General features: G+C 30.4%; 1 protein-coding gene across 7 annotated transcripts in view; it reads right to left on the bottom strand.

The window, feature by feature from the left end:
- Positions 1 to 1,110: 1,110 nt before the first annotated feature.
- LOC132725935 (cdc42-interacting protein 4 homolog) overlaps positions 1,111 to 21,004 on the bottom strand; it is a 64,874-nt gene continuing 44,980 nt past the window's right edge. For 4 of the 7 annotated variants that reach the window (XM_060711158.1, XM_060711153.1, XM_060711152.1 and 1 more), the window contains exons 13-15: positions 20,262 to 20,291; positions 15,186 to 15,304; positions 1,111 to 9,349 (exon numbers count right to left, since the gene is read on the bottom strand). In XM_060711158.1, coding sequence (XP_060567141.1) covers positions 9,186 to 9,349; positions 15,186 to 15,304; positions 20,262 to 20,291 — 313 coding nt within the window. In that variant the 3' untranslated portion in view covers positions 1,111 to 9,185. Of the gene's footprint in view, positions 9,350 to 13,967; positions 14,171 to 15,185; positions 15,305 to 20,261; positions 20,292 to 21,004 lie in introns of those variants that run through there. The other 3 variants (XM_060711155.1, XM_060711154.1, XM_060711156.1) reach the window with 3 other exon arrangements.

Below are 21,004 nucleotides of genomic sequence, written 5' to 3'. Positions count from 1 at the left end.
AAGAATGCTGTGGTAACATGTCTTTTTTACCCCTTAGACTTGTTGAAACAAAATGCATAACTGCTCATCTATTCTTGTAGACAATTATCAATTCACTTAAGGCAATACACCCTGGCTCCTAATTACATAATTTGTCACCTCAGTGCAGTAACGGGTTAACTCCTATTATATTTATATAAGGAGTTAACCTGTAACTGCACTAAGGTGACTATATTAACACCATCCATCTCTTTTAATTAAGGCATAATATATGAATTCAATGATATATTTACAAAGATTGGAATGAAAAAAGTGCTTCAAGTCAAAGACATTTCAAAAGTTCTGATTGAAAAAAAAAAGATCTTAAGAGTCCTTCTTGTAAAGAACTTTGTAGATGTTTAATACAATTTTGGGACAGTACTGAAGTGCTTTAAAGAATGTTGGACATACAGTCAACCTTGTGAACAAAGGTCATCCAAGAGAGAGAGAGAGGCAAATAATGGTCTTTGTAGACAGTTGGTCTTTTTCTTGAGGTTACTTAATCCCATTATATCACTGAAGGGTTATCAAAAAGTGACCTTATTTAGCAGGGTTTTCATTATTCAGGAGTGGTCTTTAACACTGGTTTGACTGTAATTCTGAAAGCATTTAAGAGTTAAAGTGACAAATTTGCCACACCAGCCCCCCCCCCCCCTCGCTAATTCACTTATCTCTCTCGGATTTAGTTGGTTGGGTTTTACCTTGCACCAACACTATATAGGTCGTATGGCAATTTTCCAGCTTTACTGGTGGAGGAATACCTCGGGTGCCCTTCCCTGCATTAATTCATATATACTGAATGGATTATGAAATTGAATATTTAATTGAATATTTATTTATTTCAATTCTTTCATCAGAACTTTTAGAATGTCTCGTTTCTATGTAAATAATTTTTCTATTCTCTATAATTCTATGTTTATTCTACAGTCCACACGTCACTGTTATATATAATAGGTGCTGTATCTATATACAATGTTTTGACTACATTTCCATCAAAAAAAATTATAAAAAACATTTACTGGTGTCCAGTAAAAGTACAGTATAAATTATATATATATTAACAGACCTTTATAAAAAAAATGAGTTTGTTTATATAAAAACATTGGTGAAATAATAATTATAATAATATGAAATAAGTGTTGACTAATGAAAAATAAATAAGTGGTTTTTACGAGGCTTAGATTGTTGACTAAATGGCTTAAAGGTTCTTCACATCATCAACAGATCATTTCTATTTTCTTAAAAACTTACGCAAGATTTTTCCGGGCCAAGATCGGGCATACAAACTTCTACAATTTGTTTATAAACCCTAAGAAAATGTTATTGAAAAATATCAATATCAAGATTTCACTGTAGTTCTAATACATGTGAACAATTTGCAAATAGCCATAACATAAAAATATTTCCTTCAACATAATTGTTAAAGAATTTACCAAACCCTGTGAGTCTAACCAGTATATCAACTTGCCTTGCAGGGTGTTTTGTTCTTCGTCATGGTTATGTTCTCTTTTTTTTCTTTTTTTTTCCATCATCATGATATATATATATATATGAATAAATTATTTGGTGCATGATATGTAAAATAATTTGTTTGCTGACATTTTGCAAAGAAGAAATAAATACCAAATTGTAAGCTAAAAACTTACATGACTTTGCACATTGAGATATGTAAAAAAAATTACTTCACAACATTCAAAGACAATATAATACAGTAGTGGAATTAAAATGGATGAAAAGATTATAATATTATGCCCTGGTCTGAAATATTAGTTATGATAAAAATTGGCTCTCAGAGAGTTAACCCTAGAAAAATTCAAGTTTGACTCTTGAAAAATAATAGTTCAAATTTTGAAAATTCAAGTTTGATTTTGGAAAGTCAAAGTTCAAGTTCTGAAAATTCAAGATAGAGTCTTGAAAAAAATCATAATTCAAAATTTTGAAAATTCAAGATTGACATTTTGAAAATTTGAATGATGGGTCATTGAGCCATGAGGTTTTAGAGGTTATAAAACACCCTGCAAGGAGAAAAACAAAACAATCTGTTGATGGGAAAAAATACCCCTATAGGCAAGATTATATTTTACAAGGTAAGGTTTTGAAAGTTGGTATATCAAAGACAAAGCTGAATGAAAAATTATCAATGGCAAGTTATCTACAATTAAAACTTGAATAGCCTTTACTTCTACAATATAAAAAGGTTTCAACTTTTGTATACTGGATTTACACAGACGCAAGTTTTCAACTTTTGTTTTACTGGATTAACACAGTACTAAAGTTTTTCAACTATTCTATGATGTATTACATTAAATAGAAACTAGAACTATCACTAAATGTGATTAATACCCCCACAAGTCTGCTTCGGAAATGAGGATGTTACTAGTAACAGAATACCTTGTAATAGAATTGAAACATAGAGTTATGGTTGTGGGCAATTAAAGATAATTGTGGTTCATGTATGTTGCATTTCCTTTCAATGTGGTTGGCCATTGATGAAGTTTAATTGAATTACTCTGTAATAAGTCCAGAAAGACAAAGAAAAAGAACAAAGGGCAATAACTCTATAAATACTGAAGATAGAGTTATAGTTCTTGTGCACTGCACTTCCTCTTATTGTGCTTGACCATTGTATGAAGTTGTTTTGAATTCCAACCAGTACGTTTTAAGTTATGCTCCGGACAAGGAAAAGTATCAAAGGGCAGTAACTCTGTATTTTGTCAAAATGGAGTTATGGTTCTTGTGCACTGCACTTCCTCTCAATGTGCTGGACCATTGTATGAAGTTATAATGAATTGCAACAATTAGTCTTCAAGTTATGGTCCGGACAAAAGAAAGCAATGGAAAAGTAATAAAGGGCAATAACTCTGTAATTACTTTAGATAGAGTTATGGTTCTTATGCACTGCACTTCCTCTCAATGTGCTTGACCATTGTATGTAGTTATATTGAATTCCAACCATTAGTCTTCAAGTTATGGTCCGGACAAAAAAAAGAAGGCAATGGAAAAGCAACAAAGGGCAATAACTCTGTAATTACTTTAGATAGAGTTATGGTTCTTGTGCACTGCACTTCCCCTTATTGTGTTTGACAATTGTATGAAGTTGTTTTGAATTCCAACCAGTAGTTTTCAAGTTATGCCACGGACAAGGAAAAGTAACAAAGGGCAATAACTCTGTAATTAGTCAAGATAGAGTTATGTTTCTTACGCACTGCACTTCCTCTCAATGTGCTTGACCATTGTATGTAGTTATATTGAATTCCAACCATTAGTCTTTAAGTTATGCTCCGGACAAGGAAAATGCAACAGACAAAAAAAAAAGCAATGGAAAAGCAACAAAGGGCAATTACTCTGTAATTACTTTAGATAGAGTTATGGTTCTTGTGCACTGCACTTCCCCTTATTGTGTTTGACAATTGTATGAAGTTGTTTTGAATTCCAACCAGTAGTTTTAAAGTTATGCCCCGGACAAGGAAAAGTAACAAAGGGCAATAACTCTGTAATTAGTCAAGATAGAGTTATGGTTCTTGTGCACTGCACTTCCTCTCAATGTGCTTGACCATTGTATGTAGTTATATTGAATTCCAACCATTAGTTTTCAAGTTATGCTCCGGACAAGGAAAATGCAACGGACGTCTGGACCGACCGACCGACCGACCGACCGCCCGACCGACCGACCGACCACCGGGTGACTCCTATATACCCCCCCAAACTTCGTTTTTGGGGGTATAATAATGCCAAGCCTTTTATTATACCCGATTTAATCTTGATAATTCTAATACTGAAAATCAAATATCATAATATATGCTAAACGATAAGCCCTAGAGTTCAACAGTGAGAGATAACTGATATCTTTCACTGTTTAAGATTACTATATTTAAGTACAGAACAGTAAAGCCTTGCTCTACATTGCTGGAAGAGGAAAGTCAATACTGCTTCCCCTAGCAGTCAAATGGTTAAACTGTTATAAGAGTTGTATCGAGAGAAAAAATGTCCTTGTAATGGATGAAAATATCCACTACTGTATTAAACTTTATGGTATAAAAGCACTATTTTATCTCCAAAATTTAACATATCTATGTAACATAATCAGTATTTATTAGAACACTGGCCTTTAACAGCAACTTAACCTTATTTACATTAAGACTTTGCATCTGTGTAACACTGCCTCCTTAAAGCGAAGTGACAAAATGGAGCAACACAGAATCCCTAAAGAACGCTCAAAACGGCAAATTTGAAAAATGTTACAGACTCGATACCACTGATATTGTTTATGGACGAATTTGTACGAATGGTTTACAGCCGATGCTTAGCAAGTGGTGGTCAATGAAATTTTTAAAATCTGACAAGACGATGATGTGACGGTAAGTAGATACGACTAAAATGATCTTTCTAAACTCAGCATACATGTGAACTCTCCCACTTTTAGCGGGAGACTCCCTATTTCTGCAGTCATATTTTCAAAGATTTTTTTTTTGAAATAAGGGGTATTTTCACAAATTTAACAAATCTACCTATTTTTAATGTCAGAACTTCCTTCTTTATTTATTGCAAATTCTTAAATCTCCCTCTTTTTGAAGAAAAACCTCCCACTTGATCATCAAAAAAAGTTCACATGTATGACTCAGCATATATTTCATTACCAAGCAGTAGAAGAATTCTTAGGCCAATTTATAAAGAAAGAACTTATTGAAAATTAAATAATAAAAAAAAATGTTAAAGAAGTCGGAATTGTACAGAAAAAAAAAAACTTTATAGGAAAACTCTTTTCATGGAACAAATTGCATTAAGTAGCTTAATGTGTTGCTAAATGTGTTGTTGTTGTTGTTTTGCACAATGACTAAATAATCAGTCTTAGTTTCCAACACAATCAATAGAATAAATAAATTTCAAGAAAAAAAATTCTTTAAAATCATTTTTTTTTTTTCTGTTTAAACATTTTCCTTCTTTTAATTCAAAATTTAATTTTTTTTCTTTTACATAATATCTTTTCCTCCCAATAAATGGATTATCAATCATTCATTGGCTTATTATCAGAATCGGTTTTCAAAACATAATTGAGCCGCGTCACGACAAAACCAACATAATGGGTTTGCGTCCAGCATGGATCCAGACCAGCCTGTGCATCCGCGCAGTCTGATCAGGATCCATGCTGTTCGCTATCAGTTCCTCTACTTGTAATAGAGTTGGTTAGCGAACAGCACGGATCCTGATCAGACTGCGCGGATGCGCAGGCTGGTCTGGATCCATGCTGGTCGCAAACGCACCATGTTGGTTTTGTCGTGACACAGCTCAATTATCAAAAACATTACATACAAAATATATACAAAAACGGTTTTGTTAAAAAGGACGCATTTTCTTTGTACAAAAGTTGACAAGTTACACAATTTAAGAAACATTACTTTCAAATACTAACATTGAATTGCACCAATCTAATGTACAGACAAAACTTTATACAATTTTGAACATATAATAATAACCTTTTTTGTAGACACATACAAAAAAGTTCTACTCAATTTTGTATACTATACAAGACCATTTCAAGAACAGAGAAAAATATAAACAAAATCAATTGCCATCAAGTAATAAAAATTTCTACAAGGTCACCTTTAGGAAAATGTCATTTAAATCCATTTATCCTAAGCATATTTGTTTTCAGAATTAAAGGCAACATTTCCTTCATCACATTTTTTTATCTGTTGTTATAATAAACTACATGTATGTAATCATGCAGAAATTAATCAATTCTATGCTCACCCCTAGACTATAAACAAAATTCAACACCAATATTGGTCCTCTACACCATGGGTGAGGCTTGACCATTGGTAAGGCTATCTTATTAGTGAGTCTAAACCATTGGTAAGGCTTGACTATTCAGGAGTCTAGACCATTGGTAAGGCTAGATTATTAGTGAGGCTAATCCATTGGTAAGGTTAGACTGTTTATTAGATTAAACCATTGGTAAGGCTAGACTTTTATTGAGTCAAAACCATTGGTAAGGCTTGACTATTGATGAGTCTAGACCATTGGGGAGGCTAGCCCATTAGTGAGACTAGACCATTGGTAAACAAGAAAGAAAGGGAGGGTTTATGTTTTCTTTGGATTTCATACTATACATATTACAAAATAATGCAAAAAATACAAACTATATAGATTTAATAATGAACTTATTAAGTGATGACTACAAAGTAAAAAAAAAAAAAAATAATATATATATAGTTTTTTTTGAAATAAACTAAAAAATGAAAAGTATTATGTAACTTGCTTATTAAAATGTGTATGCATGACTTAAAAATTTTATATCCAATTAACTAATCACTAATTATTATATGTCCTTATTATATTATCAAACCTTTACAAACGGCCACCTTAAAACCACATACAGAAGAACCTGTAACTGACGGCCGTCATCTATACAGTAAATTTATTGAATCTGAGACCACATTTCAATTATAATTACTTTTTAATTGTAAATGACTGAACATTAAAGACACATTTAGCCATTCTTCTGTGTAAGAATTTAGTTTATGCTAAAATAAATATAAACCTTTATTCATTCAGAAAATATAAATTTCAATTAAACAATGTACATTTGTTCTATACTTCTTTAATTAGCACATACAAATACATATAGTGTACTTGTACAAATAAACAGAAAGTATAAAAAGCAAAAACTGCATATTCTATAATTCCCTTTAATATACCAACGTTTTGGCCAAACAGCCTTCTTCAGGGTACATAATAAACAGAAAATTTACAAATTTTATTCACACATGATAATTGTAGGCTGACCTGATACAAAAAGAAACCTTTTTCTAAAACAAAAAAGAAAAATCAGTCTGTACCTTTACAGATTAGATGCCCTGACCTATATTTTTACAACAAAACATGAAGAAAAAAATCTTTTAAAAACAAAAAAAACATTCTACATGTATTGCACAGTACATATAACAGAGGATTTTAAAACATAATCTACAATAATGGTTTTAATTATCAGCATTGCTTATACTAATTAACCTATCTACACATTGATTACCCCCCCCCCTTTCCTAGTGACTCACCATTTGCAATGTATCAAAGGGAAGTAAATATAGATTTTTAACCTCCCTTTTTTTAGAGATACACCATTTGCAAAAAAAAATATTCTTTTAATTTTCACTTAAATATTTCATTTTTTTTTTAAATAAAAAAGTGTTATCTACATTAGTAAGGCAATATTTGTCATAAATTCAAATGCAAAGGATCATCATCATCAATGGAGATATAATTACTTTTTAATAACACATGTATGATTACCTGAACAATTTCAGGTAATGCATCAACAAATGGTATTATGTGGCATGAGTAATAAATGATCGAAATCAAACAGCTTCATACAGCAATATAAAAAAGAGCAATATCATTTCTAAACTTAAATTTTGATTCTGGAAGGTGAAAATGAACAAATAATAGCAATCCTTATAGCCAAATGCTTTAAATATGGCAAATCATAAGATACCCTGGGGTAAGACGTTTCGAGAGTTAAAAAAACAAAAACACTTTTAACAGGAAATCAAAACTTATTAAAACTTACTCTTAATGACCCAAATGATAATACCATAAATGACATAGTGAATCTCCGACTAATTTATTGTATTTTCTCTATCTTTTTCTTTAAATAAAGGGATATAATTCAGAACTGCAGATGTGTACGATGCTATTGATATTTCAATCCCCCCAAAAAATGTTAAAATATGATAATATTCTTTTCTAATTTTTTTCACAAATTATATCAAATATCATCAATTACATAATTGGAAAAAAAGTCAGGAAATTAATTACTGGCATTGCTTTTCAATAACAAATAATGAAACTATTATAGTCTGTTTTGGTTTGTTTTTTATTAAAAAAAATTTTTTTTCATTTTAAAAATTTTACTGATAATCAATTATGCAATATTATTGTAGTAAATAATAATTTCTTAACAGCAAAACATGCTAATACATGTACCCAAGTCCTACAACAAATGTGGCATTAACAGCAGTATTTCCTTCTGAAGCACATTGCAAATTTATTCAGCACCATACATCGAAACATTTCATAGACTGTGTATGCAAACAGGAAATAGACTGGTTATTCATATTATTTTTAAATACAGTCCAAATTTTGGAAATTTCAGCAACACAGACCAGTAATAAATGAACACAGCCCATCTATTTATTGATTCACAGTCTGTTTTGTCAATTTCTACCAAATACCAGACAATTAAAAACAGTCTGCATGTATTAACGACAGACTATGAATCTGTAACATATTCAACTTGTGTCTGACAAATCGAATTGCATATTTTGTACAAAACAACTGTAACTATATCCTGTATTCATTTTAAATTGTTTTACACTGAATCCAAAAAATTTGTTTAAAACACATTTTACACATTAAAAAAAAAACTCAACTCAATTTGCATAAATAAGACACTGAAATTGATAAGAAACAAAACAAAACACGAAGTTGCACAGTCAAATCAAAATCTCTGAGAATTATCTTTTGACAAGGAACAAAAAAAGATCGTCTAGTTTGCTGCATCCTTAAAATGGCAAATTAAGGAAGAGGCAGATTTGTTGGTTTCATTTTTATAACGGTATTTTCGTGGTTTTCAGTACCCAGTATAATATATATCTGGATAAATATCCCGTTTACGTAACGAGGTACACTCTATAGTCTGTTACAGAACATAATTATATACATAACGGTTTAGCTCAACACAATCCTGTACAGTCATCAACAAAAAAGAAATTTGGTTAAACATAAACAAAAGTTTTGGCCCGTACTGAGCGTTCTTAGACTGACTCAAATTTGGTGAAAAAATCTCTCCCTGCTTTCCCAATCTCTTGTAGCAAACGGCACTTCACCATGCCGGTAATGCTTTCTCATTCAATTCCTGTCTATTCCTTTTAACATTTAGTATCAAAGAAGGTTATTCCCATACATCTTAACGTAAAGGGGAACTTTTTCATCAAAATGTTATGTTTGTTTTGAGTATACCATGCTGTACAAAGATAATACATCTGTAAAGTTTGAGAATCTACACAACTTCTATGTGTGTGAAATATTCCACATTCCTTTTTGATAAACTGGTCTGTATCTCAGTAACGCCCCGCTCTATTTCTACATGCTACCCTCTAGCGGGACCGCTAGACAGCGTCCTGGTCATAGTAGTGACACTGCACGTATGACGTGGGTACGAATCCCTCTGAGTTGTCATTTTTGCGAACACGAGTCCAGCCATCACCCTGGTCTTGCTCTAGCACCCACATTTCTTCATTCTCCTGCATGCTCACAGATCCTTCATTGATTGCTGTAAAAATATATACAATATAATGTATAAAAATCTCATACAACCCATATTTACATACCTATAATTTTATAATTAAACTTTTTTTAAACAGTACACCTTTATTTCTATTTGACATAAAGAACCAAAGGTTCTCCTATCTGCTATTTTTGACACATATTTTTTCCATGCATAAATAATAACTTTTTATCTTCTACTACTGTAAAAGAATTAAAACTAAAACATGAAGAATGTTAGGCACATAAATCACAAATATTACTATGCTATTACCATGTATTGATGTCATTGGAAAATAACAAATAACGGAAATTTTGTAATAGCTGAGCTAAATGTCATTCTTCAAATTTGGCATTTTTTGTTTTCACTTTTTTTTTTCTTTCTGGTTTTTACATTGATTTAAACACATTTGGTCACACATCTCTGCTGTTGATTCACCTGGATAACTAACCAATAACCAATTTGCCCACAAGTGACCCGGCTACTCATCCCACAAGATTTCTGAATTGGTGGTAAGAGACAAATGACCATTAGACTCAATGACGCCATGCCCGAGGATCGAACCAGCGACCTCAATCCAATGCTCTTTCTATTGAGCTAAGCTAGCAGATCTGAATCACACAAATGCTTTCTTTATGCTTCGCTCAATAAGCCTCTACAAGGCACCCATGATCAGTAAAATAAACGTTCATTCAATAAGAGTGAAAGGGAAGTAATTATTGTATAGGACACAGTGAAATAAATATAGCATCAATTTATCACAGCACATGTGCAAGTTGTGAGTTCAATTTTTATAAAGAACAGAACATTGACTCTTCTCATGCAATTGTTCAAATAATACACATGTATAATTATAGAGTATTTAATGTAGGACACTATTTTACTGTTCCATTTTTATAGCTTTATTTGCAAATTTAACTGTTAGTACAGTTCAAATAAATGGCTTGCTTACTTATGACAGCTGTACTAAACCTGGCTCAAGTCATTTTCCAAAACAACCCATAACTTAACCCAAAATAAACATTTTTTTATTAATTTCTGTCTACTATTTTTACAATTATTTGAGCCGCGTCACGACAAAACCAACATAGAGCGTTTCCGGCCAGCATGGATCCAGATCAGCCTGCGCATCCGCAAGTTAAATACCTTTACTTATTTTACAGTACTTCAAGTAAAATACTGAACAATACTTTTTGTACAGAACTTCCAGTTTGGTACCTTTAGTACAGTACTTCCAGGAAAATACTTCTAGAACAGTACTTATAGTATAGTTCTTCCTGATAAAAAAAATTCCAGTACAGTACTTCCAGTACATCACTTTCTTGCCATTAGCTGATTTTTTCTGTGACTGTTCTCTTTTATTATACTTTATTCGATATAAATTAATTCTGCCTAAAAAGCTGTGTTAAAAAGCCTCTTGTTTAAAAAAAGTGCACTTAGCTATACAAATACCTGTGCTAAGCTGCCTTTTATCATTTTCTCCCCATCTTTTATAACATATCTACATTAAAATCCTTTATAGAAATTACTTTGCAGTTTCAGATATCAAATAGGTAAATGCTACAGAAGCAAATAACTGCATCTTTATATTTTTTTTACATTTTTTTTAAGAAAATTTATTAGCTTATTCTACCTTATACAAAAGCTGAAGATTTTCAATCCATCAATAGTCTACAGATAAAATATTCAAATCTACAACAATCCTGTTGAAAATGAAATTCATTGGGAGATGATACATTTTAAATGAAAGGTAAACATACAATTTCCATGGCAGGTAAACATACAATTTCCATGGAAGGTATACAAATTCTATCAAATATTTCCTCAAAGGGAGATTATGGAATATAACATGTTTGAGACTTGAGGTCTAAGCTGTTTGAATTCAAAGCTATTGATGGATAAAAAATCTTAGTATACATTAACTGCATGCTACATATTAATTTATCTTACATAATTTTGACTTGCTAGTTTCTAGGATACAATAATTACATTGACAGTAAGGTATCTTTGTTTGGCAATAATAACATTAACAATAGTGATCAGCTCTTTATGATTGATCTTAGTTTATCTTTTGAGAGGTCAGGAGAAAACCAACACAACAAATATTTTGCTTCCTTTGTGATTCACTAATTATTTGATAGGTCCGAGTCTAAATACAGATTAACTTCATCTTTTGAAAAGGAAAAAAAACATGATCAAAAATACTGTAAATTACAAATTTGAGGGGAAATTTCCAGAAAAATGCTGATTTCACTTTCTAAAAGAACAACATTATCCTATTGTAGAGATATAGCTAAAAGAGAGGTTTTATTTTCTTAACAGATGACTTTGTCTTTGGAACAGACATGGCCATAAGAATGCTTCCAGTTTCTTGACTTAAGACTATCTTTGGAACAGACATGGCCATAAGAATGCTTTGACTTTCTTGACTTAAGACCATCTTTGGAATAGACACAGCCATAAGAATGCTTTTACTTTCTTGACTTAAGAGTAAAGACTATCTTTGAAACAGACATGGCCAAAAGAATGCTTTTTCTTTCATGACTTAAGACTATCTTTGGAACAGACATAGCCATAAGAATGCTTCCAGTTTCTTGACTTAAAAGTATTTTTGGAACAGACATGGCCATTAGAATGCTTTTACTTTCTTGACATAAGACTACCTTTGAAACAGACATGGCCATAAGAATGCTTTTACTTTCTTGACTTAAGAGTAAAGACTATCTTTGAAACAGACATGGCCATATGAATGCTTTTATTTTCTTGACTTAAGACTATCTTTGAAACAGACATGGCCAAAAGAATGCTTTTACTTTCTTGACTTAAGACTATTTTTGGAACAGACATGGCCATAAGAATGCTTTTACTTTCTTGACTTAAGATTACCTTTGATAACAGACATGGCCATAAGAATACTTTTACTTTCTTGACTTAAGTGTAAAGACTATCTTTGAAACAGACATGGCCATAAGAATGATTTTACTTTCTTAACTTAAGACTATCTTTGAAACAGACATGGCCATAAGAATGCTTTTACTTTCTTGACTTAAGACTATCTTTGAAACAGACATGGCCATAAGAATGCTTTTACTTTCTTGACTTAAGACTATCTTTGAAACAGACATGGCCATAAGAATGCTTTTACTTTCTTGACTTAAGACTATCTTTGAAACAGACATGGCCATATGAATGCTTTTACTTTCTTCACTTAAGACTATCTTTGAAACAGACATGGCCATATGAATGCTTTTACTTTCTTGATTTAAGACTATCTTTGGAACAGACATGGCCATAAGAATGCTTCCAGTTTCTTGACTTAAGACTATCTTTGGAACAGACATGGCCATAAGAACACTTTTACTTTCTTGACTTAAGACCATCTTTGGAATAGACACAGCCATAAGAATGCTTTTACTTTCTTAACAGATGACTATCTTTGGAAGAGACATAGCCAGTAGTATAACAGAAAGTTCTTCATGCTTATATCATTTTGTCATAGGACATGATAACAAAGAAGCCAGATCTTATGTCATAGAGGAGAAGTGTGTATTGTGTGTTACAATATAGAAAATGTTATATACCTCCAGCTGTTGCTATAGTAACAAAAAATAAATAAAAAAAACATCTTCAAAACATGTACATAGATACAATTTTGATGTCTTGAGTTAAATTTGTTTGAAACTTATGATTCAAATATTACTTTAAAGAAACATTGCTTTCTGAAGCAACTTATTAAATCTTCATGAAAGCAGAGCAAATGCCACCACATAAGATAATATAAAAACATCCATGAAAGGTAAACTATTTCAGACTTGAAGTCTAAGCTGTTTGAATTTGATAAAAAATCTTAATATACATTTACTGCATGCTACATATTAATTTATCTTACATAATTTTGACTTGCTAGTTTCTAGGATACAATAATTACATTGACAGTAAGGTATCTTTGTCATGTATTTTGCAATAATAACATAGTTAATATCAGCTCTTTATGAAACTTCAGTCTTTGAGAGGTCAGGATGAAGCCAACCAAAATATTAAAGCATTATCATTTGAGAGGTCATACCCAAAGATACTGATACCTTCATGGTGTTATTTGTCTTTTGAAAGGATAAGACCAGAATATATTCCATGAACAAAAATACTGTAGATTACAAATTGAAGGGGAAATTTCCGGAAGAATCCTGATTTCACTTTCTTAACAAATGACATTAGCCTATTGAAGGGACATATTCATAACAACGCTTTTACTTTCTTAACTGAAGACTTTATCTTTGGAAGGCACATGCACATAGCCATAAGAATGCTTTCACTTTCTTAACTGAAGACTTTATCTTTGGAACAGACATATTCATAAGAACGCTTTTACTTTCTTAACTAAATACTTCATCTTTGGAACAAACATAGCCATAAGAATGCTTTCACTTTCTTAACTGAAGACTTTATCTTTAGAACAGACATATTCATAAGTACCCTACTACTTTTTTAAGAGATAACTTTATCTTTGGAAGAGGTATAGCCATAAGAATGCTTTCACTTTCTTAACTGATCATTTTATCTATGGAACTGACATAGCAATAAGAAGGCTTTTACTTTCTTAACAGACATCTTTGGAACAGACAAACCCATAAGAACGCTTTTACTTTCTTAACAGAACATTTTATCTTTGGAAGAGACACAGTCATAAGTATAACTGAAAGTTCTTCATGCTTTTATCATTTTGTCACAATGACATTATAACAAAGAAGCTAGATCTTATGTCATAGAAGAGAAGAAGTGTGTATTGTGTGTTAAAATATATATAATGTTAAATACCTCCAGGTGTTGCTATAGTGACAAAAAATAAATAAAAAAAACATCTTCAAAACAAGTACATAGATACAATATTGATGTCTGGAGCTAAAGATGTTTGAAACTTATGATACAAATATCACTTTAAAAGAAACATTGCTTTCTGAAGCAACTCATTAAATCTATAAGAAAGCAGAGCAAAATGCTATCATGTAAATATAAGAATGAAATACAAGATAAAAATTGTTTTGCCCTAAATGATATTCCTTTACTTTAAATGATAAGAGATTAAAAGATAAAAGAACCTTGGCCTAAAATGATATATACAAGATTAACAGAACCTTGGCCTAAATGATATATACATGATTAAAAGAACCTTGGCCTAAAATGATATATAAAAGGTTAAAAGAACCTTGACCTTTAATAATATGTATAAGGTTAAAAGAATCTTGACCTTTGATGATACAGAGAATTCTGACCTCAGATAAGATACATGATTAAAAGAAACTTGACCTTTAAAGATGTGCATGACTAATAGAACCTTGATTTTAAATATTAATAATGTTTGAAATCATTTTCTGTCCAATATAACTGCAATATTTGCAAAGAATTGTAACACTTTATTTACTTTGGTAAAATAATTTTCAGTCTAGTAAATCAACTGTATATAACATAATTTCAATCACTTAATTGGTTCATATTCATTTACATGGTCAATCTCTTGACCAATCTATTTCTGTAAAACCTTACTTTTGAACACTTATCTACATTAAGAAAATTACTAGAACCTTGACCTTAAATGATAGGTAAGATTTAATTGACCTTTGCCCTATGACATTCAAGATCGACAACTTATTAAAAAGGCAACAAGAGCCTCTCTTGAAAGTTAACTGAGCATACTAATTTAACCACCATTTTGTTTTAAGAAATAGGTATTTCGTATAACAATAAATTAGTATGAAGAGACCATGCAAGTATAAACTGTAAATCATAATCCAAAACCAAAAAATATACTTTAATTGTGGGGTAATAATTTGTGTAAAATACAAACCATCAAACGGATAAAGTGCTCGGCAACTTCCAATTACTGGATATGAGAACTCGTCATCGTTCTCATTGTCGTTTAAGAATGTGTCAGGCTCCGGATCAAGTGACGGTTCTTCTACCGGTCTAAAAATAGAAAATTAATAAAAACATTCACAAAATTCTCTTTAATTAAGCTAAAATGATGAAAAACCGTAAGCCTAACCAATGGAACAATATTAAGTATATAGAAAATGTACAGAAAATGAAACAAAAATAAAATATAAAAGAGTTTGAAAGCTGTTAGGTAAAATAAATTAATTTTTTTTTAGCTAACAACAAAAGATGATCTATTTAAAAAGTAAATGCAGTCAACTGATCCCAAGTTTTATTTTTACTTTCCATCATTTTAAACATGTACTTTTTAAAGGCACAATCATTATGCCTCAGAAATCCATATTTATTTTATTCTTTCGTTATGTCAAACATGTGTTAAATAATGTTTTAATAATGGATTTAGAGGAAGTTAGATGTTGGACAGCTGAAGAAAGTAACATTGAATGTGCAGTAATGTGTCCTAAAAGTAGCAAAATGTAAACAAAGTAGTATTTCGACTTACATACAAAATACCAATTCACTATAGTTATACCAACTATCAACAGAGTAAAAGAGGCAAAGGTAGTTCATCTATATGGCAAATGAATATTTTTTTGGAAACTGCAACATTAGATACCAAAATAAGAAAGTTTTTTGAGAAATAAATAGATAACATTTCTGTGGCATAGTAGGCCTTTAATGTATATAATTTTATACCTTTTGTAATACTGCAATAAAGAATTAGTTCAGATTTAAAAGTAATCAGTATTTTAAAATGAAACTTCTATATTCCAGTAACCTTTAATATAGTATTTCATAAACTACATTTATCATACAATGTATCTGCTTTCTATGTTCTATAACTTAAAAGTTCAATTTACCACATCACTCCCCTTTGATGCATATTTATAATAATTATATTGATGCTAGTTTACTATATATAACCAAACCACACTATGTCATCTTACTAGTGTAACATACCTTACCAATGAAGATACATATATAACCATAGTAATATTAAAATAATACTTTTAAAGGGACTCCACTAAGAAATTTGGAATGACAGGACTGGAAATATTTTTTCTAATAATTGTGTACTACTATTTTAGATTTTCCAGAATAATTATTTTTTTTATGCATATAATATATAATGACCCAAAAAAGAAAAGCATCGCTCCAAACCGGGCTAAGAATCCAACCAATTTCTTACTCTGCCTCTGAAACCATAAAAATCATGTACATTCTACTTAAAAGGATTTGCTTCAAAATATAAATTACTCACTAGAATTACATATATTACCATGGCAATCAAAATTATGTTCGTCTTAAATTTTTAATAGCTACATTGTCCTAATTTTACAATAAATTTCACATATATTTCTGAAAACTCTTAAATTTCATTACCAACACCCTGTTTAAGCTAGTCATTAATTACACCAGTAATATACATTTGTACTAAACTTTAACCTGCTGAATTTCTTAAATAGACTTGTCCAATTTCCATTTCTGGACCTGTCCATTATCAATTTTAGGGATATAAAGATGGCCCTAACATTGCTCACCTGATTATTCAAAGTCTCTGAATTAACATTGTAAGCAATAAAAGAAAGGCAGATATAATGTTATAAACTTAAACTGGCATCATAACATTCATATCTGCACCTGAAATAGTGCCAATGTAATCAAGTTTTTCCATAAATGCCTTTTTTTATACTCAGGTGAGCTAAAAGTTGACAACCAACATTATTGAGCCTGGTCAGACGGCATGGATGTGCAGGCTGGACCAGCTCTGTACCTGTGAATGAGGTAATCACTTTCAATATCAGCAGGCTAAAGGGTAAAATATACATGTACATTTTGCATTCACATAATTTTGATTTTACATTACCTTTTGGGTTTTTTATTTGATTGCTTTTCTTTCCTTCAAAACAAAAAAGTTTTAATACAATGTTTTCTTTTTTTCCTTTTATTTATTTTCTTACAATATATAAACTCAGCAATTTTTCTGAAACAGTACATCAGGAAGGATTTTTAAATCTAATTTGGAAAACAAGTCTTTTTGAGTATGTTATATAACCTTTTTCTTCTATAATCTTTTTAATGACAAACAACCATTTTATATTTAAGAACAATTGCTACATTCAAATAAACACCATAACCCTGGCTTTGACATTGACCTTTGACCTGTAAGTGGGTCTAGCTTGGGAAGTTCATCAAGTTGCATGCATTCACCTATAGAATTTAGAGACTGTAAGTGGGTAACCTCTGTTCTTTGGTCAAGGTTGCTTTTGTTGTTGTTTTTTTGTTGTTGTTTTTTTTACTAGAGAGACATAACAAACAGACAGACTGACCAATAAAAATACACCCTCCTGATCTATTGATCCAGGTTCATAAATATTAACTTACAATAGAAGGTGTAGGATCCAAGAATCTACTAGGACTTATGTTAAGCCATATCCAGTAGAACATAATCAAATTTATATCTTTCAAATTTAACCAATAAAATAACAGCCCAAGGATATAGACATTATGGCATTTATAGACTGGCTGTCCATCAAAACCATCAATTTTCCAATAAAATATCCATATGACAAGAAGATAAAATGATACCTTTAAATATTATTCTTTTATTTTTAAATTTCAAGTTTTCTATATAAATATATACATGTATATACATGTATGGTTTGTGATCAAAAGTAAATTTTCTCAGGTATATGATTGTACATCTAAACTAAAGCAAAACTCCCCCGTAAGGGCCACAAGGTTTTGTTCTAAAGAAATAGCATAAAATTCAACTGAAGTATTTTTTTTAAATTTGATTGAACACTAAAATGTTAATAAATGATTTGATGTCATATACATGGCAAAAATAAGTCAATGATTAAAGTAACATAACAAATAAAGAATTGTTTTATTGCATGGTAAATAATAGACAATGCATATTCCTTTTTTTTGATAAGTAAAAGTTTTTTATATGGTAAATATCTCTTTCTTCTTGGATAAAGCAATTTCTATTTTTTCTGAAGGACTTAAGCAAAGAACTGATTTGTTTCCCTAGAAGAAGTAAAGCAAAGAATGTTTCTTTTCCTGGAAGGGCAACAGCAAAGAAAGTTTCTTTTTACTAGAAGAAGTAAAGCAAAGAATGTATCTTTTTCTGGATGGGCTGAAGCAAAATATGTTTCTTTTTTCTATAATATACTACAAGAGCATAGGTTAAACAATTTTTTTTTTTTTCAAGGGCAATAGAAATTGTGTTTATCTTAAAAACAACAATAATTAATAATACAACGTTCTTTTCTAAGTGGTGAAAATGCAACATATTCATCTCTTTTGTTCAATAAAATAAATGAAATTTTATATTTTCTTCTTGAAAGGTAAAGAAAAGCGGAATTATTATCCAGCAAAGTTTTAGTACCATGCCAAATAACAACATACTATTTCCAATGTTTTGTTACCTCAAGTGACAGTTTGAACTATATCTTAGAACAAAGCATGTTCCTTTTTTTTTATAAATTCATTACACTAGATTCTTTAGTTTTTGTTGCTTCTAACAAAAAATAACAATTTTGATAAAAAAATGTTTAAAAAAAACATTCTTTCCTGAATAGATAGAAAAGTTTGTATAAATAAAAACAAAATCTATCACTTTAAAGAACATTTCTTCTTCTTAAAAAACATAAAAATTAGGTAACCTATTATAGGAGGTAACAAAACATTTAGCCAAAATTCTTTTTACACTGCAAACTGATTTTTTTCCATCTTTTTTCTTTCTGGCTACATTGAACACACTTAAACAGAACATTTCTGCTATATTGCAAACATTAAACACTGGTCATTATTAAGTACACACAAACATTTAATATTTCTGTCCATGACAGAAAAAAGGCACAAAGCATTATTCCATGTATGTATATAAGCTCTCACATCAACATGCAGATTTATTACCAAACCAAAAACTTGTTTTTTCTTCAAATTGTTTTCAGTGATGACAGAAGAGTGACAGAAACCGTATTCATAAAATAACTTTCCTATGCTCTATAACATTAAACAAGGTTGTTATGTAGAAGATAATGATAATGATTACAGCATTGTTATGTTGATGATGATAATGATAATGACATAACGAGGTTGTTATGTAGTTGATAATGATAATGATTACAGCATTGTTATGTTGATGATGATAATGATAATGACATAACGAGGTTGTTATGTAGTTGATAATGATAATGATTACAGCATTGTTATGTTGATGATGATAATGATAATGACATAACGAGGTTGTTATGTAGAAGATAATGATAATGATGATGATTACAACATTGTTATGTTGATGATGATAATGATAATGACATAACAAGGTTGTTATGTAGTTGATAATGATGATGATGATGATTACAACATTGTTATGCTGATGATGATAATGATAATGACATAACAAGGTTGTTATGTAGAAGATAATGATAATGATGATGATTACAACATTGTTATGTTGATGATGATAATGATAATGACATAACAAGGTTGTTATGTAGAAGATAATGATAATGATGATGATTACAACATTGTTATGCTGATGATGATAATGATAATGACATAACAAGATTGTTATGTAGTTGATAATGATGATGATGATGAAAATGATGATAATTATAACAAGATTGTTATGTAGATGATGATGAAAAGATTTTTATATACTTGATGATGATGATGATAATGATGATGATGATGAAGGACATCAAAATGCATTTATTCACTAAATTTTTATTTCTATTTCTATTCTAAGTCAGTGAATGCCATTGTTGTGTGTCTAAGAATATTGTTTGAAATTTGAGAAATAAAGTTTTCAGAATCTACAGACATGAGGGCTGCAAAGAGGGATTTTTTCTCTGTTTTTTAACTGTTAACTAAGGTTAGAGACTGTAAGATATTTCTAGCAGCAGAGCACAGGCAGTAGCAAAATAACAATACATCTAAGATATGAGCACAAACAAAAATAAAGCTAATTTACCGATATCTACTATTTCTACTAGATCTTCGACTGGAAAGCAAATAAATACCATGGTAACATGAGACATATCCAATGATTGATGGTCATTCCATGAAGGAAAAGGATTATGATGGTCAATACAACAGACTGTTAATATATGTCTTAACTTATTTCTTGTCTTATTTCTGGTTAAGTTAATTTACGTCTTAACTTACGTCTTAAGTTTAAACATATTTCATGTCTGAATAAGTTTAAATATATTTCCATCTTGGTCATATATGAAAAAGCCACAGTCAATAAAAACTTTTGAAATTTTTCAAAAAATCATTTTACTAATTAGTACACATTTAAGTAGAAATATTATTTAAGAAATAACAACAAATTCCAAACAATAATTAATAAAGTAGCAAAAAAAACTTTAACAACAATCAACAAAGATGCTGTTTATATTATGCTTGCTTATAATCTACAGCTAAACCTTTCCTGTTTTGATTTTTTTTCAACTTCATCAAAATTACTTTTTTTCTCACTGATTCAAACAGGAATTGTATTTTTCTTCGTTTTTTTTTCTAAAGGGTCAAGGTTAACAATGTCATGGAAACAACATTCTAATAGAATCATGATAAAGAAAGCCTTGAAACCAAAATGCTGCTTCTAAAACTAGCTGGAATTTTGGGCAAACAATTTAGAAATTTAAAATCAGCAGCTTTTACATGCACATCTACAATACTACATGAACAGGTAACTAATTATACAGTTATCAG

The sequence above is a fragment of the Ruditapes philippinarum genome, unplaced genomic scaffold (genome assembly GCF_026571515.1).
Source record: "Ruditapes philippinarum isolate M1 unplaced genomic scaffold, ASM2657151v2 ctg326_1_1_1_1, whole genome shotgun sequence".
NCBI classification, from domain to species: Eukaryota; Metazoa; Mollusca; class Bivalvia; order Venerida; family Veneridae; genus Ruditapes; species Ruditapes philippinarum.
The sequence above is the reverse complement of the archived record's forward strand: the minus strand, read 5'-3'. Positions and strand labels throughout refer to the sequence as shown.